At 37.0% G+C, this 26,192-nt stretch overlaps 1 protein-coding gene across 17 annotated transcripts in view; it reads right to left on the minus strand.

The window, feature by feature from the left end:
• Positions 1-1,477: 1,477 nt before the first annotated feature.
• The window catches only part of ZNF644 (zinc finger protein 644), an 85,282-nt gene continuing 60,567 nt past the window's right edge, over positions 1,478-26,192 (minus strand). For 12 of the 17 annotated variants that reach the window (XM_087731319.1, XM_087731318.1, XM_087731326.1 and 9 more), the window contains 5 exons: positions 21,825-21,897; positions 17,427-20,470; positions 16,624-17,229; positions 6,517-6,619; positions 1,479-6,019 (listed from right to left, as the gene is read on the minus strand). In XM_087731319.1, coding sequence (XP_087587445.1) covers positions 5,827-6,019; positions 6,517-6,619; positions 16,624-17,229; positions 17,427-20,439 — 3,915 coding nt within the window. In that variant the 5' untranslated portion in view covers positions 20,440-20,470; positions 21,825-21,897 and the 3' untranslated portion in view covers positions 1,479-5,826. Of the gene's footprint in view, positions 6,020-6,516; positions 6,620-13,939; positions 14,138-14,162; positions 16,501-16,623; positions 17,230-17,426; positions 20,471-21,791; positions 21,898-26,192 lie in introns of those variants that run through there. The other 5 variants (XM_087731324.1, XM_087731329.1, XM_087731332.1 and 2 more) reach the window with 4 other exon arrangements.

Below are 26,192 nucleotides of genomic sequence, written 5' to 3' on the forward strand. Positions count from 1 at the left end.
TTGCATTCTGCTTTATCAGTCGCTTCTTTTCTGAAGCCGTTTCAAAGAGCACAATGGAATTCAGAGCTTCAGTGTTTGTTGCTACAGCAGTGAGGATGGATTTGGATGAGTTTCACAGTTTCACAAACATGATCACAGCTGCTGCTGGCTTAAAGATACATAATCCAATGTTTAAAGATGTGAAGTTTCCAGTTTCCAATAAACAGATCTCTTAAAAGCGGTAGATTGTACTTAGGAACATTCACCGTAAACATCATGTAAGCATGTTTCATGTTGCAGGTCTCTGACACAAAAGCAGAGGGATTATCATCATCACTTGGTACGTAAACCTCGGCTCTTACGAGTTAAAAGTGTACTTTTAAGTGAAAAAATAAGATAGAAAGCCCAACAGTGTTGATTTATGCAACATGTATAGTACAGACACTTCGGAAGCCGTGAGAAGGCTCCAGGGCTCCCTTTGCTCCCCTGACGGACAGTAAGAATCGTCATTTTGAGGTCTCGGGGCTCACAGTTACCAAGGATGCTATTTGCTCGTGTTTCAATGGTAGTAAAAGTGTGCAGAGCCTGCATAAGAAAGGTCTTTCAGGGCTTTTATAACCAACTTTGCCTCCACCTAGAGAAAAGCAACCCTACAGGGATGCATCTATTCCAATTTTTATTTCTAGCCAAAATAATAGCACGTCAGTCTTCAGGCAAAACATGCAAGCCATCTTTGTAACCAGAGCCGCCGTTCTGGCACACTGGAGCTACCGGCGCTTGAGCTAAGGCAGCCAGAATCCCTTCCCCGAAGGGAAAGCGCCGCAGCTGCACCACCGCTGCCAGGCACCAGCCACTTGGTTCTACTTGATGCACTTGAGTATTACGATGAAGTTTTATAAAAAGGCTGTTAGCTGACATGTTCGAATCTTAATAGGGGAATAGGGCACTAAAGTTAGAGGGATTTCTTGCTCTGCTTTTCTAAACGCAAGTTTATCGGTCTATAGTGCAACCAGAAGCGAGCAGTGCTCAAGAGCAGTGCCAAAGTATCGACTCTAGCAAGACAGTGTGGAGGGAACCCCCACTCCAGCCCTTGTTTAAAACAAACAAAAACCCCAACGCTCTTTTACACTAATTTGATCAACTTCTGCATTTTGGTTCTTACAGCGTGCGTGTGTGCGAATGGTTGAGGCACGGCAACGAATCCTTTCAAGCTGCAGCAGGAGACTGCGGGGAACTGCGGAGGGCCAGGTAGACGGGGTTTTGCAGAGTGCTCTGGGTCCCAATACCCTCTTCTCCCTGCCTCACTTCTCTGAGTTTTCAGGCAGCTACAGCCAGCAAAACTGCCCTCTTTGCCTCACCATGCGACCATCCGGGTTAGGGTGGAAGTCCCCAGTTTAAGCGACGCACGCCACGCAGCTCACCTCCGAACAACGGGAAGGACACCAAGAAGCCTGCGGTGTTAAAAAGGAATGTTTTATTGCAAGAGATTACAGATCTGGCACTACAGCCAAAATGTTTCCATTACATCAAAATTGCTACCCATGTTTCAGGCAACAGCACCTACAAAGTATGGTGGATTGAAATATCTGAAATCATAATGCAGCCAGCTTTTTTAAATAAGTACCGCCCTAAAAAGATTTTTTTAAAAACAAAGTCAAAACTATATAAACCGATTTTTTTTTTAATATGAAACTGATGTTTTAAGTATCCAGGCCATTAACTACTGTGATAAAAAGTGGGAAAGTCTGTTAACCATAGCGCTTAACTAAACAGGCTTCTGTCACAGCCCTTATCATTCGGTTAAAAGCAAGTACCTTGTATTCGCTGTTAATTTTTCCACATTTGTTCAGTAAACATTTATCTTCTGTAGATTTTCAGAATCAGACAGATTTAATGAATAGCCCCTCTTTAAAGCACTATTGACATGCAGGATAATCCAGAACCACAACTGGCCCGGAAAAAGCATCGGTGTCAAAATCGCTTTGCAGGAAGAGATCTCCCCATCTCAGTCCCGTGACGCTGACCTTTCGAAACTTTGGATGGACGCACTTCTCGGAGCCCCAATTCACGGCCCGCATTCCCCCTGTGGTCCACTTACCTCAAAGACCTTGGTGATTTCCCTGAGCGCGGCTGAAAAGGTAGGACTTTGAACAGGCACATAGCTCAAACACGAAAAGTCCGGCCAGGACATAAACCCCAACTGTTACAATCCCCATTTTGGCACGCGAGGTGCTTGTTCTCCCTCCCCAGTGGCTCGTGTTAGCTGTTGCCTGGTCTGTGCTTTCTCCCCCACGGAGAAGAGCCAGCAGCTCATTTCCTGACACCTGCGGAAGCAGAAGCTGGATCTGCGGGAAGAGCCGGACCGCCTCAGCTTGTGGGAGAGCAGCCCCCCTAAGACAATTCACACAGCCCATATGAAACAGGACGCGGCAAACAGGAGCCAACGCCCAGGGATCTTTGTGAGCCAACATTTGTTATCCACTTGCCTCCATCTCCCATTTTCCACGCGTACAGCCCAAACACACTACCACTTGGCAGTGGCTACTGCAGGCACCTTAAATTTGCCTTTCCAGCAAAAACTTCTTTTCAAGCAATGCAAACAAGAGTTTTAATTTTTTTAAGATGATTTGGAAATATTACTGGGACTAGGGGATATAGGCAATCATCTTACAAAACGTGGGGGGTGGTCTTCTACAATTTCCCAGGCTTCTCTAAGCATTCTGAAAATGCCTTCGTAATTTTCCAGAGGCTACAACTTAAGAGAGCTTTACCAGAAACTAGGGTCGCTCCAGGAACACATAAGATTGTGATAAGGAACCAAAATCAACGACATGAAAATGACTACGTCACCGCAGCCTTTAGCCCGACGCAATCTAGCCAACGTGAACAGACTAACGCTCGTGTTTGTATGTGCAATTCTGGAAGTCCAGCTCTTTAGCACAGACTGCCATAGAGCCTCCCAAGCCACACATCGCAAAACATGATTCATGTAATAAAGTGGCTGATTTAATTAACTCTCTTCTACCAGATTATTTAGTATCTCTGTAACTCTGGAAAGGGGGGTTTATATTTCCTTGTAAATAGTGACAGGAGATCTGTATTTCCAAACAACAGAAACAAAAAAAACCAAACAGCCCCACGTGAGGACTAGAGGCTAAAGAAAGCTTAAGGGTACTCTATTATTATACATATAAAAAAAAAATCATTTGTCCATATCAACCATATATGCAATTACTTTAATAATCAAAAAAGTTCTAGAATTTCTGTATATATTTCAAACTATATTGTCAAAGGTCCGATGCAAGCAGGGCGCACAGCTCCAGCGCACCCCCAGTCAGAAAGCCTGCCGCTGACAACTGCTGCTCCTGATCAAAAGAATCTCATTTTGGAAACTACTCAGGCCTACAGCTCCCTGCTCTTCAGACACAACCTTGCATTTTAGTGTTACACAAAGCAGCTCACTATTGGGGTTTAACGAGTTAAATAGAACGAACCAGGTTTTTTTATCATTATGAACCTAATAGAGTTTTTTGCTACTGCTAAATTCCGCACGGTATGGCTTCACCTTACAAGCATTCTTAACAACACTAGATAAATGTCATTTGCACTTAATTGATTTTTCCATCTGTTAAACAGCCACAAAATATGGTGCTCTCACAGGCACCTTTTTTTGGTGAGAAGGGTAAACAAGCACTCTATTAAAGCATTATAAACATTCAAGGTGATTTGATCACTTCCCTCTATTCTGTTTCAACACATTGCTGTGAATCTTCCATTTTCACAGCGTATAAAAAACTCCCGCAATCATCTACAAATTTAGAAATGTTAGTCTGCATACACATAATTTGTCTGCAATACACTTCAACATCCCAGTTATCTTCCCTAAAATCTCTGAAGTATTTTTTCTCCAGCCTTTAAACGTACCGATATAGACTTTCCAGTTAAGAAAAAAAAAGGGGGAATAAATTTTGACAATAAAGCTGAAGTTATCTGTAGCAACTTGTACAGTAAACCACCCGACAGCACCAAATTAACGATAGCCTCGACAGAGCTGGGATGGCCTTGTCTCAGGACTGTCCTGCCCAGCTGCGCATTTTTAGCCCATCTATTTTATCAGAACATAACAAGCCTCGTGTGTTAACTCTGAGCTGCGCGCATACAGGAAGACAGACATTTATTCATGTTTTCCACCAATCAAATGTAATGCGTCTGTGAACAAGTCAGTTTATTGCAAGTAAATGTACTTTTACTTAAGATCATGAGAAGATTCTAATCCCAAGCAAGACAAATCAATTTCACAAACTTAATTCACACAATGCAAATAAATGCTTCACATTATAGACATTTAGATTTTCTTTAAACCTTTTTATTTAGAGATTTTTCTGGTAAGGAGATATACCATAGGAAAGCAATTTCACTGGCAGTGAGGTATGTATATACTCTACCAAAATACTCCTCTTGTTTTAACTGCTTTTAACTTTATTTACATATAAAGAAAATATCAATGCATATCCTTGGCTTAACTACAGTATCTGTTACCCTATATGAGTAAAATGAAATGTTACTTGCATACAAAATTGATTTGTAGAGGAATCTGATTCGATTTAAACAAAAATCATGTTCTGAAGACAGTTTAAATGAACAAACACAATTCAGCATGACCAAGACACCTGCACCATATTTCCATCCTCACAGCACATTTATTTCAGTAATTCTGTAAGTAGGTCCTTAGCATGAGCATAGTGTTACAGTTTTCATACATATAATCACATCCAAAACAAGCTCTAAAATTTAAGTTGTAAACATTCTCTTCATATGTAGAAACATTTCAATCTGTGTTCGAATTTTCTAAAATGATCAATCTTTTAAACAGAATTATAAATGAAAAGTCTACTCTAACCGTGTAGTGAGCAATGCTTATTAGTACATTTCTACAGTGTTAAATAAAATAGTAGAGAGGCAAACTTCTGTAAGCAAGTCAGACTTTAAGTAAATCATCATAAAGAAACAAACTTGTTAACAAAAAGATGCTTTGTAATAAAGAAAGTTGGATTGAATCTACTATGATACAAAAACATAAGGGTAAATACCATCTTTGTTGACAAGTAGGAGGTAGCATGGATGCACCGCTTTATTGTCAGTGAGAAATGCAACTGAAGTAAAGAATATTTCCTTACCACAAATTTCCAGTATTATGTACATATTTCTCTTAGAAATTTGTTTAAACAAGTTTCCCTCCACTTTTTAGTACAAAAAGCCTCATGTGATTTAAAAAAAACACTTACACACCTAGATAGAATAGTACTAATTGCCCTATTTGAATGAAACAGTCTCTTGAACTATGAAGTACATGATATTTAATGCCCTAAGTTGAGTAAATTGTATTAGCAGTTCTTGGTATTATACAAAACACTACATACATACAAACAAAATATAATAATATCTTATTTTACTATGTAATTCTTTTTGGAATAAACAGAGCCTTGATTTGGGTAACACTGAAGAGAACATGGTTTCTTTGTTTTATTAAAATCTGTCTTTTAAGTACCCATGTGCAACAATTTAAAAATGGCTGCCATACATGTAATGGTCTTGTATTGATAGTGAACACAGTAACTGACAAAAACGTAATAAACCTTAAAAACACATCTTCCACCCTATATAAAATATAAAGACTACTTACTGTAACTGTTAAGTATTCAATTTATTTTGATGTTACTGTAATCCACTTCCTCTATTTTTCTGTCTTTAGCATTTATAAACATAATTTAGTGTAGCAATTTATTTTAAAAAATGACAAAGTATTTCAAATTTACATCCAATTAAAATTTAAACTGTTTCCTTGTTCTATGATGCTGCTTCTGCCATCAGTAAAGAAAATGAAGTTTCAGTAATTGAAGCAGGCTTTTTAAGTAGTGATGTGACTTCAACCATGCCAGCTCCAGTCCGTGGAAGATTTGCGTTGACAATGTGTCGCTGCAAGTGCTTTATCCAGTCTTCTTGAACAGACAAAGGTCCTCGAAAGACCAGACCACAAAACCTATGCAAATATTAAAATTATTCCATCAAGATATATCTAGCTCTACTGAAAAACTATAAAATAAAGACATTAAGTGGAAAGTCTTAATTTTCTTGACGTTCATTTCTACATATTTTAGCTGAAAACCTTAGTAATTGAGTTAACTTACAGTAACTGCGAGCCCCAAACCCCTGCAGTTTATACAACTTGCACTCTTACATTTTTAACACTAGCAATAATAATCTGTTGTTCTTACATAAGGTTTCTTTTGAAGGACAGAATATTACTCAGACATGACTAATAAGATTTTAGCTAGAGAAACAGTTGGCAACCTAATACCTGAGTATGACTGATTCAAGTCCTCTCATTCAAATTAATGAAAATAGGCAACTGCTTCCCCTCCTTATTATTCAATTTAATCACAAACACATTTACAGGATACAATCTTAAATCTTCTTATGACTAAAATTAGCAAGCTCTTAACAATGTGTTCTTTCAATTAAAATAACCCTATGTACCTGCATCTGAGTATGTAAACTTCATCAGCACTATGAGGTAATGGCAGCATTTTTTTCTTGCTTCCAGATCTTGACCTTGACTTCTTTTGCTTACAGTCTAAAGCTAAGAAGAGAGAAATTTCCATATGTGAAAGTGATACTTCAATAAGTGTTAACCAAACAGAGATATTTAGTAAGCATCCCCTATAGCAGTAGTGAAAAGACATCTACCTCCTTCTTATTCTACATTTAATTATAATGTAAGTCCAAAACAATTACAGTGTGCTCTAAGAAATTTACTGGCAAAACACATTAAGCTATTTTTTTAGTTTAGCACAGTGCTTGCTCTTTAAAAGACTCGATAATTGACATTCAGCATTAAACTGTTGTTTTAGTATCAGCAAGCATCTACTGACCTATTGCAGAATTATACAGAAGCAAAGCACCATTGGAAATTCCCTTTCATGCATAAAACACTGTCAAAATCTTGGAACTTGTTTTGTAGTTCAAGTACCATCATAAGTCCACTCATGTTCAACCAAGTTACAACTTCACAAAGTTGTAGGTAGCTTTCAGCTAATACAATCAAGAATTTCTAGCTTGAATAAAACACCTGCCATTTGTTTTCAACATAATGCAAAAGTTTGTCCTTTTATTCTAAGAATTTCAAATGAAGCTTCCCCCTCACTCCTATCTGAATTCTAATGCATCTTACAAAAATATGTATTAATGCTTGGCAGTGGGAGCTGGTATTAGGACAATCAACAGGGATGGCAAGGCCACTTCTAAAATTCAGTCTAAGCATTTGAAACTATGTATGAAAATAATGTGTGTGAACAGAAAACGCATAGCAAATGGGTTCAGTTAGCATTGAGGTCTGTACCTCCCATAAACAGATGTAACAGGAATCTCTAACAAAACCTGGAGATTCTAAGAAGCAGCCAAAGCTGGGGGATGAGGGGATTAAACTGAGTTAATATTGTTATGATGAAAACAGCTGATAAAGCTCAAGAAAATACCCAAGAAGTTTGGGACTGCTTGAACTGAGAAGTATATCTAGCTACACTCTACTCCAAAACACAAGACACTGACACTAAAACTCCACAGAAACCTTAAAGACAGTAACAAGTGGTATTCTTGATACCAAAAACGCATAATGCTATGCTACTGAAGCATCTTAACAGTAAAATTAAAAAAATTGTTACACTTGTCTAAGTTTTGACTCCTGCAATATAAAACAGAAGAATAAACCTCTTAGTATTCTGAAGCGTAAGACATCATCCGGTGAGGCAAAACATGTTGATTTAAAGAACACACAGTCTTGATTGCATCCTTCATTTTTCTTATGTCCTCCAAATGAGCACCTCTCAAGCTTTTACCCTGTAGCCAAACTTGTAATTTGTAGATACACCAGACATTTCCCAGTTCCAACCCCAGATTTAAAGATTCCTACAGTATCTAGAAAAATTAGAAGGAATTTTTGAGGTTTGAATGTACCAGAGAATGAATCAAACAAGTAGAAAGCAGATACCAACCTAAAGAGACTTCCTTCAAACCCTGGGTCAAGCCATCATTAGGAAGATGAGGCTCAACAGCACTTTTTGATGGCAACAATGAAAGCCTGGATACAAAGGCAGTAACCCAAGGTGGCGGGGGAGAGAGAGAGAAACGGCCAAGATAACTTCCGGAAAAGGTAAGGGGTTCTTAATGCTTTATGCTCTCATCAAAAGCATATTCTTCATATAATTAGGAGGAAAAAAAGGTAACTATCTTTCAAGCTGCAGGAACTACCAGCTAGTATAAATATTTTACATGCCACAACATCAGTAACAACATCACCAGAAATGTAAGCAGATAAAATACTGAAACCCAAACACCCATTCTCTGAAAAGAACTATTTGCACGAGGGGTGACTTATCTGAAGCAGTTATTACAGCAAAAGCTTTGCCATTGCCGATTTTGCAGAATATCATGGGAAGGAGGGAAACAGAAGTCAGTATTGTCCAAATGCAAACACATCCATGAGTTGCATCTGATGTCAGTTAGTTGATATGAGTTAAAAAAAAAAAAAAAAGGCAGTAGACAACAGCCTCCTTCTAGAGAAGCCTACATGCATCAGAAACAATAACTAGCTTATTTCCCTCATTTTGGCAAAATTAAGACATTCATTCCCATCCATAAATTTGATTCTACTCACATACATCCCAAGCATTCCAGAGAGCTTTCACTTTCTTACTAGACCTGAATTGGTCTTCTGCAACAGAGTTCGTGAAACCTAATGGGGGGTGTGGGGGGTGTGTGTGTGGGGGTAATCTTAAAACAACCCAAAAAAACCAAACCCCCTCCGAACTACTGTGCAATCAAATAGACAGCCACACAAACAGAAACTGCCATAATGTACCAGGAGAGAGAGTTTCTACTTCCTTGAAAGGTACCTTTTTCAAGAACAATGAGAAAACAAGGAAAACAAAAGACCGGGCATCTTCTCTGAGCCATTTACAATGGAGGCTCTAGATAGAGAAATTACAAAGAACAGAAAATATCACACTAAAAGACAAAGAAAAACAATCCAAATCACTCAATGCATTCTCAGAGTAACTTAGCTAAGACTGGAAGTAGATCTGCCCAAGCAAGAAGCCGTTACAAAAGATAGAAAATACTAAGAATACTAAACCTGTGTTCTGCAAGGGGTATTTTTTGTTCCCTTTGTCTTTTGACCTAGTGAACATATTTCTTCACATTTTAGGGGGCACAAAGCAGCACAAGTACATTCTGAAGTTACTCCAATGAAGCAGGAAAGTAAGTGGAGAAAGAGTAACATCTGGGTAAAGCAGATTGAAAACCGTAATTCCAGCACCAGTTATCAGAGACATGTACCAGTAACTGCCACATTAATTGAATTTTTGGCTATCCAGAGAGTAACAAGTTTAAATGGAAGTCACATGCACACACTTAAGTACTCTGTTGATCTGACGCGTACAAGCACTTGCAAGCATCAAGTAAGTCACACCATTGCCTCACCCATAAGAAAGCATAGCTATGTTCTGACCAAAACTCAGTTACTGTTTTTTCCAATGCTTTTACTGTAACAAAGCATGACCTCCTCAGAAAGTACATTTTTAGCACTTTCAGGAAGAGACCAAGGATAATTTAGCTCTAGTAAGCTGCATGGAAATTGCAGCAAATTGCCAGAGAGAGGCAGGAACTACCTACTCATTAATGCCCACTTTGTGGCTACCACAGCTCCCAAACTACCAAACTATCATTTGTCATTCTCCATAAAGGCCCAATTCTTTTTGGAAGAAGCCTCCTTCCTTCAAGTTTGGCCACCTGGTGTTTCCTAGTTGCTATTCCAAAAACTTTTTGTGAACAACCAGTTACACCACTTCATCAAACCTCTGATACAGCACGACAGAGAAACAACCCATTTAAAACAAAAGACAATCAAACTTTGGAGGAATCTCCTTGATTGAACTCAAGTTCAATTTCAGAGCACACTATTTAGAAAAAATATATGCTAGGTAAAAAGGGTGCATATAAAAACCTTCTTTACCTCTGTGACCGCTTATCAAGAGCACAAGCAGACGGAGATAGGAGGCTAAAATGAGCTTGCCTAAGACAACATGAATTAGAAAAGTCACAATTAAAGGTCCTTCATGCCATGACATTTGGTCTGAGGTTCAAAATTAAAGTGCATCTATGCTAATTTGCACGCTCCGCTTCTCGACATCCCCCAACATGGAACACTTCTCATTTCAGGAAGACTGAAGCTGGGTCTTTATTCAGACTTCATTACTTTTGTCATAGCGTATATAAGCTAACACAAGTTGAATAATTGCACGCATAAATGGATCTAATTAACCATTTAAAAACACTGCCAATTAAAAAGTAAAAAAAATAAATTATCTTTCTTGTATATTTATTCACTAACTTTTCAAATTCAATCACTTGCTATCTATCCTCATCATTACTGCAGAGTAAAATGCATTAAAAAAAACCCTCCAGTAATTTGCTCCCTGAAGGATTTTATAGGATACTAAAAATTAGCTCATCATGCCAGTTGATGAGTTATGGAAAGCCAGTGGATCTCAGATGTCTGCTATAGTTGCATATGCTTCCACAGTAAACCTCCCGAAGCTACAATTTTGACAAAGCAGTATTAGAAATTATTTGGAAGCATAGTGGCCGCATGAACTGCTACCTCAGTCATATTGTTGGCTCAAAGGCCAGACTCCTTGCTCTGTATTTTATTGTTCTCTCCCAAACTTCTGAAAAAGCAGTCTCCACCTACAGAAGCAAAGACCAAAGAAGAGAGTGGTGATTCCCAGAAGATGACAGCCGGTAAGAAGAGACCGAGTATATGAAAAGAGTCAACAAAGAGAAGATGTAAAAAGCCAGGGTGCAAGAGAGTATCAAGAGACTTTAGCAGGGGAAGAGAGGCCTAGAGAGAAGAAAAGGAAGGAAGCTGGATATACACATGTACCAAGAAGAGCAAGATGCATTTTGAAGATTTTGCGTAGGTCTGTCCAATGCTCTAAAGATAATCAGAAGAACAAAGCAAGTTTGCCACATGCTCTGAGAAACACTAATGTGTTGCTACTCATCAAAATGGGTATAAAAGGAAATTAGCATCTACTCAAGATGAGCAATTAAATCATTACACTGGACTGCATAACAACAACAACAAAAAATTAACGTTCCAGTCAGACATCTGAAGACCATCATGCAAGCACTAATACAAAAGCAAGTAACTATCCAAATGAACCTAGACAGGCATTTGCTATACAGCGGATCCATACTGTATAACTACAGACACAAATTAAGTTTAATAAACACTAACCTCGAACAGCCAACAGCCTAGAACGTTTCACTTCTAGGATGTTCTTCTTGAGTCCATTCTCAAAATTTACCATTATGCTTAACTATGTCTATTACACTGCTAAAACTGCCAAATTGCATTTAAAAAAAAAATAGGGTAAGATTTAACTAAATGTGATCAAACTACTGACTCTGAAGAAGCTGGGCATCTGCTGGAAAAGCATTATGATAATAGTGAATATCAAAAAACATGTGCAGACAAACCAAAAAACTGAGCAGAAGACTAGTGTGTAAGCTAATGTAGCACTAGGAAAGGTCTCACTTTGGCGACACGCAGAAATTACTGTATTTCTCTTACTAAACAGTAGCGCCTAGGTAGCTCCCATAACAATTGCCAAATAAAAGAATTACAGCATTCATGTTTACACACAATTATTTAATTACAGCAAAAAACCGAGACAAATATTCGACCAATGTGATTTCTTTTTGGTAGCTATGTTTACTTTAGAAGATACAAGAAAGGCTTTGTGAGAACAGAAGAAGGAACCCATATAAACGTATCCTCATTGTCTCCATACAGGTTCCAGGCTGAAGCCAAACTGAAGACATCTCAAAATTACTCTCAAGTGCAGCCATTTTTTAATAAGAAAAACCGATTTCTCCCCAAGAGCAACACTCATAGCAAAGTTTAAAACTAGTGTGCACTAGTGAAAGCTTGCATTAAAATCATTCTCTTCACAAAACTTACAATATAAAGTGGAGTATCAAATAAAACCACTGTTTAAAAGCATATTTTTCTGGTCTACAAGCCTTGCATTGAGCTTGCACAAATGAAAAGTCAATAAGCAAAGTTTACAAACTTCTCAGAGTTACAACAGTTTTAGCGGCAATGACTAAATTAATACAAATATACATTGGTTGCATAGTGTTATAGCTAGCACTTAAGTCTCTCTAAGTCACTGGTTTCAGTGAAAGGCCTTTATCCACATGGTACAGGCTATTTATCTGGCTCAGCTCCAGCTTCTGAGATCAAAAGATTTTTTTTGTAAAGTTTTGTTTCTAACCTTTTTTTTAAGCTTTGTTCCTAACCTCATTTTGTTTCTAACCTAATTTTAAACAAACTTCTAGGTCCAATGATACAAGACAGAGTTTTCTTCCAGTTCCTTTAAAGGAAGTGGCAACTGTACTGATGACTATGCTACTGCTTTGCTAGCAAAATACTTTTCGTAAAGAAAACAAACAAAAATCCCTGAAAGCACCTTAACAAGCTACCTTCACTTTTCCCATTTAGCAAAAGGGAAGCTGAGGTACAAAGAGCTTGTCCAGGATCCAACCTGTGTACTATCCTGTTTGCCACAGTGCCTCCTCCACTGAATTTTTGTTAAGATTTCAATGTGCAATTTAAATATATAGCTATTGAAGTATATTTCACCAGTAGGTATATAAGCAAAGTAACTTACCACAGGGCTAATATCAAACCACAGCAGCGGTAAATGAAGTCCACTATCACCATCTGTCTACCGAGTAAATATGAAAACTTTCAGAATCACTACCTAAAGACATACACTCCTACACAATGGATATTACTGCATCTGCTGACTTCCTTCTAAATCTACTTCGTTATAGCATTAACTTAGTATAACACAAGACCTGGCAGCCACGGGCCCAGTTTGTAAAAATATTTCTTTTAGCCTTCTGCAGAGAAAGCCTGAAACTCAGTTTATTTGTCATTCTTAGCATAATGAATTACATCTGCAGATAAAAAAGGATTATGCATTTTTCCAAAGCATTATGTAGAAGTCTGTGCTTGTTGACACAGAAAACTGATGGTTGCCCTTCTTAATTACTGAATATGCCAGACTTCATATCTCCAAATTTTCCTCACTGTATTCCATCTCTGCTCCCCAATTTGCTGTTGATCATACAAAGTCCCACTAATCTCAGCAATAATCCAAGTAAACTCAGAAATTGCCTACAGCCAAGCAAACTGCAGGTCTCTGGAAATGAGTCAAAATATGGAATATTAGAGGAATTTCAAAATGAAGTGTGTTTTAATAAAAAACATTAATAGCAGTGCCAAATGCTGTACTATACTCACTCCATGTCAGACCAAGTAGTTTTTGGGTTGTGAGCCAAACAAGAAATGAAACCAACTACATACAATATGTTGTTAGAAATACACAAACTGTAAAATTACTTGCTTTTCCTATTTTAACTACAGTATTCTTAGTAATTATATGTACTAGATTGTAAAAATTACTTTTTGTTTGTTGTGGGGTTTTTTTCCCCCTCTCATTTTTGAGGTACTTTTAAACATTTCATTAGAAGGCCAATTAGCTGGTTTGGAAGTTGTGATATTGTAGAATGAATTTAAGTGACCACCTTTTAGTTTTGCTTACATACCTTAAGTGTTGGATCCAAAATAAATGAGTAAGAATGAAAATCAGACATGAGAGTGGACAACAGCAACATACCTTTTCTTACAAGTTGCTGAAGTTTTATGGCAAGTAAATTGTTTACCAGCAGAAGCTTCAAAATTATTTTGAATTAACATATGCTTTTGTCCAGTCTGATGAAGAAAATGTATCATAGACAGACTTGCTTTTACATCTGTAACAAAACATACCTGTCCCAGTCAAAAGTCCAGCACTCTTCTTTCGTGCATAAGCGCGTAAGTGGTTGGACAGGCTAACAGCACTTGTAAACGTCGTATTGCAATGCACACACGTTCTAAGCTTCACAGGCATACCTATCATTCAAAAGAAAACTATAATCCAGTTCTCTCTTCAAAAAATGAAATTCTCAAAGCGTTGTAAAAAGTTTTCTGCAATAAAGATGGTTTAAAATATATTCACTGCATTGACGCAATTGTTTAGTATATTAGAAGGATCCAAGTTAACCGTTATTAGTTTTCCATGTAGTGCTTTAAGCCAAACCATGTTATTTGAAAAAGAACAGAAAGGAGGCAACTTGAGCCCATTAGGCTACTCTGCATTTAATACCTACTGTCAAGTTCCTACAGATCTCCACATTATGAAGCTCTAATCCCAAAATGCAATCCTGCAATTTGAATAGCACAATTCTGTTGAGAAATTTCAGAGCTTGCAACATTTCCAATAAAGAGAATTTAAAAAGTCTAGTTGACAAAGTGGTAATAAAAGTGTTTTACCCGTAAGACTGAAGAGCTCAATACTAAATTAGGCTGCCGTTGAAGGCTCAGAGAAAAAGGTGGTAAAACACACGACTGAACAGCTGTTAGACAAAACATTTTGTTCAGTGCATTTTCTATTCATTACTTTAGATGCGCAATCGATAATGAAAGTTAATGATTTGAAGTTTTTTGCTAAAATCTTTGTGCTAAATAAATCATCAACAAAGCAACATGCTATTTATCACAGGAAAACAGTGAAACAATACTGAACTCCTCACTTACCAGACAAAGAAACCATTATAACTTATCCCCTGCTCAACTTCACTGTAATGTTTCTCCCTTCATTTTACCACAGAGGTATTGTTTTGGTCAACTAATATTTCAAGTTCTCTACTAAAAAGTGATTAGAAGAATAAATAAAAAAGCTAGAACTACTCAGCTGGAAAGCCTCTGTTTGCAGGAAAGAAAGAATCCTATTCTCCAGCAGCCCACAGAAGACATGCTGCTTTTTCAGGCAAGTTATAGAAGAAGAACACCTGGTTGGTAAAAACCTTTTTAAAAACTGAAACCAGAATTGGAAATATTTGCCTTTTTAGGAAAAACAGAAGAATTTCAACTCGATGTTAAATAGTTTCTTATTAACTCAACTGGCACAGTGCGTTAGTTGTCAAATTCTGTTACCTCAGCCACAGATAATTATAGGGCCCTATTCGTAACTGTTAGTACTCTGCAAGCATATGTTTATTTTTACCTGGTTGTTCATCACAACCAAACAGATGCTACCTAGTATTCAGCAGTAAGTATTAAACGGAAAGCAATACACAGTGACAGGTTTGGCAAGCTATTCCTTTAGCATTGTTTTCAAAGCATTAAGCCTGTCAAAGATACACTTCCTTTATTAAGCAATCTCCTGTCTTAAAGGACAACCACAGACGTCCAGAAGACATTAAATGTAATTCTGTTCCACCTCTACTATGTCATTTTAGAAAGCCACCTTTGTTAAGAAACTGATTGCCACACTTCTGTAGTCCCCTAAAAGAACATCTGAGCACATCAGATTGTTGTTGTTTTTATTTGTTTAAAGACAGACAAGAATATAGGTGAAAAAGTACTAGGCACTGCCAGTTTTACTAACCTGCACTGGCTAATAACAAGAAAACCAACAGAACCAAAAAAAGTCAGGGGTATAAAAATAAGATCCTGTTCCTCAATCTAAAGAATCCTGTAGCATTATAAGGTGGTGTCCAAACAAGAAACGAGTAAATGCAAGCTCTACATACACATTAAAAAGGATGTTGTAAGAATTCCCCAAGACTAGAAATAACTCTTATGTGACAAGTAGGTTAAAAACATCACTCTAAAAACCTGCTCTATTAGTATACAGAGTATCTAGGAAGTTGATTATAGAATTGTTTCATTAGCACAATTCTCAGTGGAGGGGCCGTATCGGTCAGGGGCTGTGCATTAGAAACCTGCTGGCTACAACTGCATTCCAACAAAGCTTGAACCAGCACGGGTCTTCACTCAGGATAGAGAGGCACTAAGCAAGCATCAGTTTCTCACAACAACCGCAATTTTGAAACCAACAAGAATTAACCTATGTTATAAGAGTATGTTTGCCTGAAACCATCAAAATTAGTTGACAGTGATTCACCAATTTGGAATATTATGCATGTATAATGATATAAACAGTTCTGTTAGTTTGAGCAAATGCTGCTTTGCACAAACCTCAAAGATTTAAATGAAGTAGTTCCCAAACCAGCTGTTCTAATGCCCAGAAACAGGGTTACAAGCCCAAACATTTCAGAACTGTTAGTCTACCAAATATGCATGGACACTTCAACTTGTTATTGCAGGATGTGTCATCTTCCTCACTGAGGCTCATTTTGCGTCCGCTTTGAATTTGTATGCCCAGCCATATGCAGAACAGAACTATGTTCCATGCAAAAACCCCTCAGTGCTGCTGAGGTGCTTGTTCACCTTACGAAAAACATGTCAGAAAAATTTGCTGTGCTACCTCTTGCAGTCAGTGTCCTCTGGAAACAAAACAAGAATTAAATGAACAGAATCCCCAATAAAATACTCTGCACTTGTACATTTTCTATGAATTAAAGGATTCTTTGGAAATGTTGTCAAGACAGCTAGAAACATCTTCTTACCTGACTGCATAGTCAAGTCCATTTTTTGTGGCTGATACATCAATGGACTGTCTTCATTTAATGGAAGAACACATTTCTGAACAAACCTCTTTCTTGCAGTTTGATTATGAATCTTTTGAGGAGAAATATCAGGATTCCTTTCTTCTCCTAGCCTCTTATTTTTCAGGAGTTCTATCAGTGTAAGTGACTGATTTTTTTTTTCATCATGTAGTACTGCTTTTGTTTCATCACATTCATTTAGGAAACTCAGCCCTTCTTCCTCTGACGCAGACACAGATGTATCTTCAGTCTTTAGGCCATTATGGTATGCTTCAAGAGGTATAACATTCCGAGATAAAAAGTCATCATTTGATGCAAATTTCTGAGCAACAAACGGTCTGGGAATAATGCGTCGACTGTTCAAAGCCTTTAGGATTTTTTCATACTTCTCTTCATTCTGCATCATCTCATTCAGAACACAGATTGGAGACTTGTGTGCGTCCCACTTGGTTTTGCCAAGCCTCTTCAGGTGTCCTCGCACATGATTTGACAATCCAATTTTAGTATCAAACCAGCCTCCACAGAGCTGACATGTATGCTCAGAGGAAGTTTCAGATTTCTCAATCGCTAGAAAGAAAATAATTTTTATATTTTTTGACAATTATATGCATTTAAACATTACAATAGCAAATCACAAGGACAAGAGAGGCTTTACAACAAGATAAAGCAAGCCTTGTTTAGTGCTCAGTAAATCTGTTCGTCCCTTCTACTTTATACCCAAATTAAAAAAAACCAAAACAAAATAACCCCACAAAACAACTTACCTTTTCTAACACGTTTAACAGGAGTTCCCGTTCCAGTTCTTTTAAAATGTTGCATTTTGTCACTTGTTGCTATCTGTTCTGGTGAAACAACATGACGGGCTTCGTAGCTTAGTCCAGCTCTGTGAAGATGTCCTCTGACATGATTGGACAACCCAACACCTGTTTCAAAGGTTGCTGGACAGTATGGGCAGGACTTCTTTTCAAGCGACAAATCAGTCCAATGGAAAACTGAATTATGCTTTGGCAATGCTGATCCTACATTTTCTAAATTCTGAGGATCCTGCAAATCATGCAGGAAGTTACTACCCTCAGCATCTTCATAATACTCAAAATAAAAGCCATCATTCTGCTCATAACTAAGTGAAGATTTATCACCAGCTTCATGATCTTCCATTTTACCTTTGAATATGGGGAATAGGTTTACATGCTCCTGATTAATATCACTGTAAGATTCATCCTCCACAGACTGTGTAGTGTAATCACATAGTTCAACATTATCCCATGAACTTTCATCCTCCGTTTCATAGCTGTCTTTTTTTTCAGCAGAGTTAAGTTTCTGTAAAACAACAACAGTCATTTTATGCAGAAAATCTGGATAGCAATCCAAATCATCTCCTGTAACAGAGCCTTCCCTCTTGGATTCTTTAACCACTCTTTTTACAGCTACATGCCTACGATCTTTACAGCCTTCTGCCCTTTCGCAATCAAGATTATTTGAATCCATGACAAAACAATTATTACGGGGACTACTTGATGAAGAAAATAAATGTAAAGAACTGACAGAGTTGGACTCTTCCTTTTTTAAATGCAAAGGATAAGAGTCACTAGATTTTTTAATCATCCTGTAGTTTTCATATTTGCGCCTATATAAATAATTACCGCTTGTTTTGACACTAGCTTTCTGCTTTGCTGCTTGATGAAAACATTTAGGTTTCTGGTCAATGCTATTTCTAATCAAAAAGGTCTTGTTTGTAGAATTTAGATTGCACACACTTACAGATGACTGTGAAACGCTTTTCCGAGCCTTCTGTATCCTGTAGGGTCTCTTGTGAAGTTTTGCGAAGTTACTGGACTGTGAAGTAGAGCCAAATGATCTTTTTACATCCTGTTTTAAAGCAGAGTTCTTTGGAAAAGTAGAAGATTGTTTGATCAACTGTTTTGTCCTGCTACCAAAATCTAAAGATTCTTCTATTATGCTGCCTTTTCTTTTTTCTAGTCTAAGATGGCTACCAAAGGGATCAATGCATGATGCTGGGTGCAAATATTCCATGTGTTTTTTTAAAATGCTTCTAGCTGAAGTAGTAAATGGACACATCTTACACATATATGTCGATGACTTTTTTGAGGATCCTAAATACGGATCTTTCAAGGATGCCTTTTTCTGCGTTTTCCTCTGCGACATGTCGCTACCGATAATTGAACATTTGACTACTGCTCCATGAGCAATCCCTCGATGGCATTCCAGTTCATTTTCTGTCACAGCCATGAAATTGCATTCCTCACAGCAATAATATCTTTTATCTTTTTCATGGGTCTTTGCATGCTGCACAAACGTTTTGGGACAATTGGTACCAAATACACACTGAGGACACTGTAACCGTGCACTCCTACCCTCATCCTGAAGTTCTTTCAGCTCACGGATTTCTTCCATCAGTTTCTGCCTTCTTTCCTGGTGAATTATCATATGTTTTAGAAGTGAATTACGATCTCGAAATGTCCTTCCACATTCCCTACATGCATAGGGCCTGGGGACATTGAGATGTCGGAAATGACTGTTCCCATCTAAATGGTACATCATATGCCTATGCAGATGTTTCTTCTCCCTAAAATTCACATTGCACTTTGTACAGGGATAAAATGATGGTTCATCAGTACTGAAAGTAGATGGCGATTCAGAATCATTCTGTTCACATTTATTTTTTAAAGTATTGGAAAGAAAAGTGCTAGTGTGAACAGGAGAAGTATCTTCTGCACAGTTACTAGTGGGACTATAAATGAGCTGCTGGATAGCATCAACAGCTTCCAGCTCTTCATCTGTGGACTCAGGCTTTACTTTACTCAATGAATATTTTTGTGGTTCTACTATTTGTAGCTCCTCATTCTGCTCTAAGAAGTCAACATTTAATAGTTTTGATTTACTAGGAATACAACTGGTATCACCAAAACAGTCTTCAGTATAGCGTGTTATTTTACTAACATCCATTTTCCTTTTTCGCTTTTTTTCTAAGCCTACTTTACAGTGAATGGGAGACTTCTCTATTGTTTCTTCATTTGTCATAAGAAACTGTATAAACTCCTTTTGTGGATCCCAGCTGGGATCACATCCCGATCTAAAACCACCTGTACCTGAGGAAATGCCTGTTAATGTATCGACACAATCATCTTTTACTAGCAAATTTTTATCATCCTCACAAACTTCTACTTGGCCTACTAAAGTGCTATCTACACTGTTTCCTACTGATTTCTGTGAATCACAACCAATTGAAGCAGAGGTAGGTAGATTTTTAATGGAATGAGTCAGGTTCTTAGCATGTGCTACATCAGGTAACAAAAATAAAACTTGGTGCTGACTTGATTTCTGTGTTGTACTCTTTGCAGGCAGCTGAAGATCATGAACCACTGTCAAAGTTGAGCAGGAATCTGTGTGATGACCTACAGGCTGTCCAGTGGTTAATGAAACACTGCCTTTATTCATAATGGAAGTCTTAGTTGAGGTGGAGTGTGAAACTGGTCCATTAACAGCAGTTCCTCTAGACAAGATAAAGTTTTCGCTAGAAACAGTAGGAGCACCAGTGTGTATAAATAGAGAAGTCTGGCCTCCACTTAAGGCTTTTTCAGATCTGTCCCTCGATAGCTCCTCAGGCAGAGTCAATGTATTGTTCTTCTGAAATGATGTGTCGCTCTCTTGTGGTTTAGGAATGCCACGTTCTTCCTCAGATATGAAATTATCATCACACAGGATTTCTTCTTCTTTAGCACCAGTGACTTCAGTATTTATCTCTAAATCATCCATATTGCTGGTCTAGCCATTAAGTACATTTATACTAAAAAACAAACAAACAAACAAACAAGAAAAGAATCAGGCAATCACAGAAATAAATAATGGTAATCTTAAATTTACAGTTTTTTTTCAGGGTCCCCCTTCTTCACACTGTAATCTAAAAATATGTTTTGAACTTGTTAAAAATGTATTTTTTTATTTAGGATATTCAAGACATGTTTAAAATTAATCAATGAAGCATTTAAAAAAAATTATACTTCTTTGCTATGCTGTATTAATAACCATACAGAAAACCAGTCACTGCCCAGTATCCCAGTTCAAAAAAGCCTGAACACATACACGCAAGCAAGATGGGGGAAATGAGATTGTCAAAAACTGTGCAAATAAATACATTCTATGTATACATTAATATAAACACAGAGTTTATCTTAAGTTGTTTCCTAGAAGTAAAACAAGTTAGGAGTAAAGGCTACTCAGACATCTGCTAGTCATTTCAGTGATTTTTTTTTTTTTTTAAACCATACTTCCCTTTAGCACCTAGGAAACTAAAAGAATCTTTGTGTATTTTGAAGTATGACTTTTTTCAAAGCGCTTGAGTACAACTGACCTGATGCTACACAGAAGCCTGAAGAAGCGTTTACTTTGGTATTAAAGGAGAAAACACAACTAAGTTGATTTTGAACACCTGATTACTGATAGAGACATAGCAAAGGATCAACTCACTGAAGAAATTAAATGTCTTCCCATTCCGTTCTTATAAAAGGACTCTCCTTACTTTAAAATAAATAAATAAATCAGGTCCTGCTTATGTTATAAGACCATTTTAAATGATAAACAAATAAAATAGCATCTTCTCGAAAAAACCCCAAATTAGAAAGAAACATTTAATTAGGATTTACCTACCAGACAAAATCACTATGTTGAATCCAGAGCATGACAACAGTAGCGTCTATTAGTACAGAGAACTACTACATATTAATTCCCTCTGAGAGGCCTTATGTATATAAATATGCCTTTCTACAAGTGACTTTCATTCATACACAAAACCATGTACCCAATGCTTAGTGTGTGCAAAGGAGTTGCCTACATATGGAAATCAGTGTGTAATCAACAGGAGTGTGAACTTAAGTCTACCCTGGCATTTACCTCTTGTATGGGTCCTCAGAACACAGTAACCATAAGGCATTAAAACACGCATCTAGGAGCCAGAAACATCTACCTATATTTTACAGAAATCACATATTTTACCCTTAAAGAGTACTATTCGCTTTGATCTTTTGGGGAATTTGATTCCTGCCATCACATACTTAGTTTCAGTTACTAATTAACATTTTGAATAGAGCTCAGTTAAAAGGAGTCATTACCTAGACTCTTTGAATTAAGCTGTTATAACTCACAAGTAATATCCATGGCTCCGTGCAATGGTCCTTCATCGAAATCAAGGAAGACCACGCTTGACATCCTTTTTTCCTAAGGAGAGAAAACAACCTGGTTAAACACCACCACTTTCATCTTTATACATCACACTCTAAAATGAGTCCAGCATTTCTATTAGTTTTTCAATTTAACATTATGATAGGTATCCACACAAGTCAAACCTAGCTACGGCCTCGTGGAAATTCTCTGTTATTGTGCTTGTTTTGTTTCAAATGGGCAAAAGGACTAAACAAATACTTTAACCTCCTTTAAGTTTGTAAAAAACAAAGCTTAGTGTAATACAACTTGTTTAGTATTTTGAAGATAAAAATAACTATATTTGGAGTAGAAATAAAATGAAAAAATTCTGCCACTAAATAAATGTTTCCTTTGCTACTCAATCATTGAACTAGCCAATTTAAAAATACAGCAACTCTCATGTCAGATGCATAATAAACGCTTAAAGTGTATGAACTATTTTATTGTATTATTTATCTGTAATATATCTTTATGCAAATGTTCTACTAGACACCCTAGTTTCTCATCTTCCCACTTCTTAAGATTTTTGCATTTCTTTGCTGTTTTGAGATGGGTCATTTTCCACCATAATAAAGACTTCCAATAAGATCACATTCAAAGCTATCACCCTAAAATGGTGATAATGCACCACCCAGCAGGAGTCTTTACATCACGTACACAAGTTAGAAACGGGCACTGCAAACATGCACTAAGAATCAGTAATGCAAAAAGTCAATTAAAAGAAGTGAAACCTCCAAGGATGCACAACGGCTCCAACAGTTTTGCAACTGAATAGTGTAAGCTTCATACAGTATCAGGCAGCAGAGTATAAAAATGTTCACAAAAAGTTTAGAAGAAATTTAGTAAGTCAGTTTTGCCTGAAAGATGTGCGTTTTCCTCATTTTATTACTGCAGAGGTAGACAAATGTACGCTCAGTCAATTTGAGAGCCTGTATTAGCTTTTCTCAACAGGAAGCAACGTTGCTAACGAAGTGGTAAATTCAGTGTTAATGAGTGGCTTCACTGTTACCACCTCTGAGGTAAAACCTTCCATGTTCCAAGTTCCACCCATCTGTTCTGGTGTGAGGGGTTCAGAGGAAGAACAGACGCTTCCCACTTCAAGCAACTTCATCGGTACCCCCCGAACAGCGGGGAGGCAAACTGAGAATATCGTGCCTGCTTGGAGATCGCAATCCTCATTATCAGAATGGCTCCTGAAAACTTTTCACAGGTTTACGTGATGAAGCCAAAACCATGTTGCTCTACATACAAAACCATACTGACACTAAATACTAGTGTTAAAGCTTAAGTTAAAAAAGGTGGCTCAGGCACCTTTAAACTGCGGCTCTTCAGAATTATCATGAGCAATATCTAAAACATGACACTGAGCAATCTTGTAAGAGACTCCTTTCCATATTGTGTATTTATGGTGATTGTGAACTATTCCATATGGATCTGATTAGAAGTCTTCTATGGTAATACAGTTGTCCCTACAGATTTCAGTCTTTGTATCAAGCCTGAAATGCTTACTGTATCAATAGTATCGCTGTTACATTTTAATAATTTTCTGCTAATTACCACATTTTTTCCAGCTATCAGGGTGGTACAATTCACTATTTTACGTGCAGGAAAACAACAAGAAAGTTAGCAGTTTTAACAGCATGGTATTAAAGAAAATATATAAAATATCTTTTTAAATTACAGTAATTTAGAGTCTTGTGATGACACTGAGCCAAGATGCAATACTTCATTTCCATTATTTACTCCATGTGTAGAAATTTATGCAGTAACAATGATAGGTGTAACTAGACACGTGCAAAAAAACATTCCACATAATGCCATCGTTTTTGAGGAAATGTTATCATCTAACTCGTACCATTCAGGAAACACAACACCCAAACTGAAACACTACCTAATCTGAACACTCGGGGGGAAAAAAGAAAAATCAATCAATCAATTGCAACAACTAAGATGTAACCAAAGGTATGCAATATTCTTTGTGTATTTCCATCAAGTTTTAAAATTATCTTCTCTATACCATATCAGAAATACACAAATTATGAATTCTGTCAAAATACATACTAATTAATCCTTAGTTAGTGTATCTGAAAAATTAAACATTGAGATAAAACTTTAAATTTCCTGCAAATAGTGCTTGTTATAGCCTCTACCACGGCAAGTACTATACAGTTGAGGTAATTTTTATTTAAACACATTGTGCAATATACCTAGGAGATACAGAAGTGTAAAAATGGCAATGCTCAAAAAGCCTACACAAACGGACACAACCCCAAGCTCATACCTTTGAAACATACTTTAGATAAAAGGCTAGGTCAAATTCAATTCAATTATTACAGGTAAGCCTAGAATGACTGTAATGCAGTTAACAGTGTTATTCCTGGTTTACATGATACACTATTATATAGAAACTATTTCATATTCAAAAGTAGAAAACAATCAATTATTTAGCCAACTAAGCTACATTCCACCCCATTTAATTAACTACTTTAAAATTTACATAATATTTAATATTGTTTTTTCTTCATAAAATATCAGTTTTAAAAATCATAATGAGTTCTGCAGATATGACTGCCTGTGGCCAGATAGTCTAAGCATTAAAAAAGTGTAAGGTCAGATTTATCTTCAAGCTGACAAATCGTAATTTAAATGCCTTAAGCTAATCTTATTGTCTCAAAAATCTTGAACATCAGTATTTTTGCAAACTATCAGCACTTGCTATAACACCCTTACTACACTACATCTTGAGGTTACTACAGAAAAAATGAGGTGATAATTGCATATTAACATAATTATTCAGTAATCCCTCTGAGCAAGCTTCCTAGGTCACTCAGTAATTCAGATTAGATGCAACCTTCCCGTCATCAGATCTATGCTGTCCACTTTCTGTTCATTACCAATTCTTTTTAATAGGAATGTACTTAATTCCATTGTTCTATGTACATTATTAATTGTATTTATTATCAGTAGCTTTACGACATTTCCAAGTTCTTATTTCATAATGACAACCTTCACTATGTAATAGGGTCACACACCAAATTAAGAGTATTGCCTTCATGCAATGCTCATTCATTAAAGCCTATGCTCCAGTGCTATATGTACTACACTGTTGCCTATTAGCAGTTGGAGTTAGAGATTTGACAGTTTCTGTTAGAAAACTCACATTATTTTACAAGGATTTACAATAGGTTTGAAAACACATGGAGCTGAAAAATTAAGATGCAAGAATTTGGTCAATTTTGTGAAAAGCAAGAAGTGCTTTTATGTGTTTTGATATCAAGTTTCTCATTAAATTCATAAATATAAGCCAATGTGCTAAAAGCACAGAGTGACTATTAAGTGGCACAAAAACTTAGAAGCCATCTCCTAAATGGATGGAATTTAATCAGCCTAGTTATAAAGTAACTGAAGAAACATAGTGTCTTTCAGCAGTGCTGTAACGAAGGCAAAAATATACTTGTCCTGTGCTAAGTAACTCGTCATAAGTCAAGTTCTTTAAGCAGATATGTGAATAACCAGGACACTCAAGGGATTATTCAAGTATTCAAGAGATAGGAAAGGTGTTTCAGGTGTGCACTGTTCCCATTTAGATTTTTCTTCAAGACTTTGTTATGTAAATAGAGAAAACTAACAAACCCCATCATTTTATCCACAAGCATTCCTGTAATAAAGCTTTCTCAAATGACAGATTATATTAAAGATGATGGAACCAGTGTCACAGATTTTTAGGCAACAAGCAGCAGACCAGAGAGAGCTTAAGTACACCATGGCACAGGACTAGAGAGGCATCTCCCTCCATTTTGCCCCATTAAACAGTCTATTCCTTTAACAACTTAATCACGCCTAGCATGGAGCTTCTATCAAAAGTGAAATGTTTAAGAACCTTTGGAAAATGAAGGTTTGTACAGAGTAATAGAGGAACTAATAGTGTATAAGCATAAACCAGCGACATCTTGAGGAAAAAAAGTCAAGTTATTTAGAGGATAGTTGTGCAGTATTTTTGCCTCCTTCACACAGTAATGCACACAGTTCACACCTCCTGAGTTTTGAGTGTTATCTAGCAATACGAATACCCAAAGTCAATAAAATCACAATACTTTGATCGTTAGAAGAATACCTATTACTTGTTTTCCACTTTATATCTTCTTAAAAAGCTATCCAGATCCAGATGGAAACAGAACCACAAAGCCTGACAACCAGAGGATGAGTCCGTGACTCACCGTACCTTCCTCAAGCTTCTATTTGTGTTTGCAAATTAAGTTGTTGAAAATACATTCCCTTCTGCACAGCAGAGACACTGACTATTTGTAGAC

Source organism: Nipponia nippon, unplaced genomic scaffold, assembly GCF_047370975.1.
Source record: "Nipponia nippon isolate SJK-2023a ecotype South Korea unplaced genomic scaffold, ASM4737097v1 scaffold_5, whole genome shotgun sequence".
NCBI lineage: Eukaryota > Metazoa > Chordata > Aves > Pelecaniformes > Threskiornithidae > Nipponia > Nipponia nippon.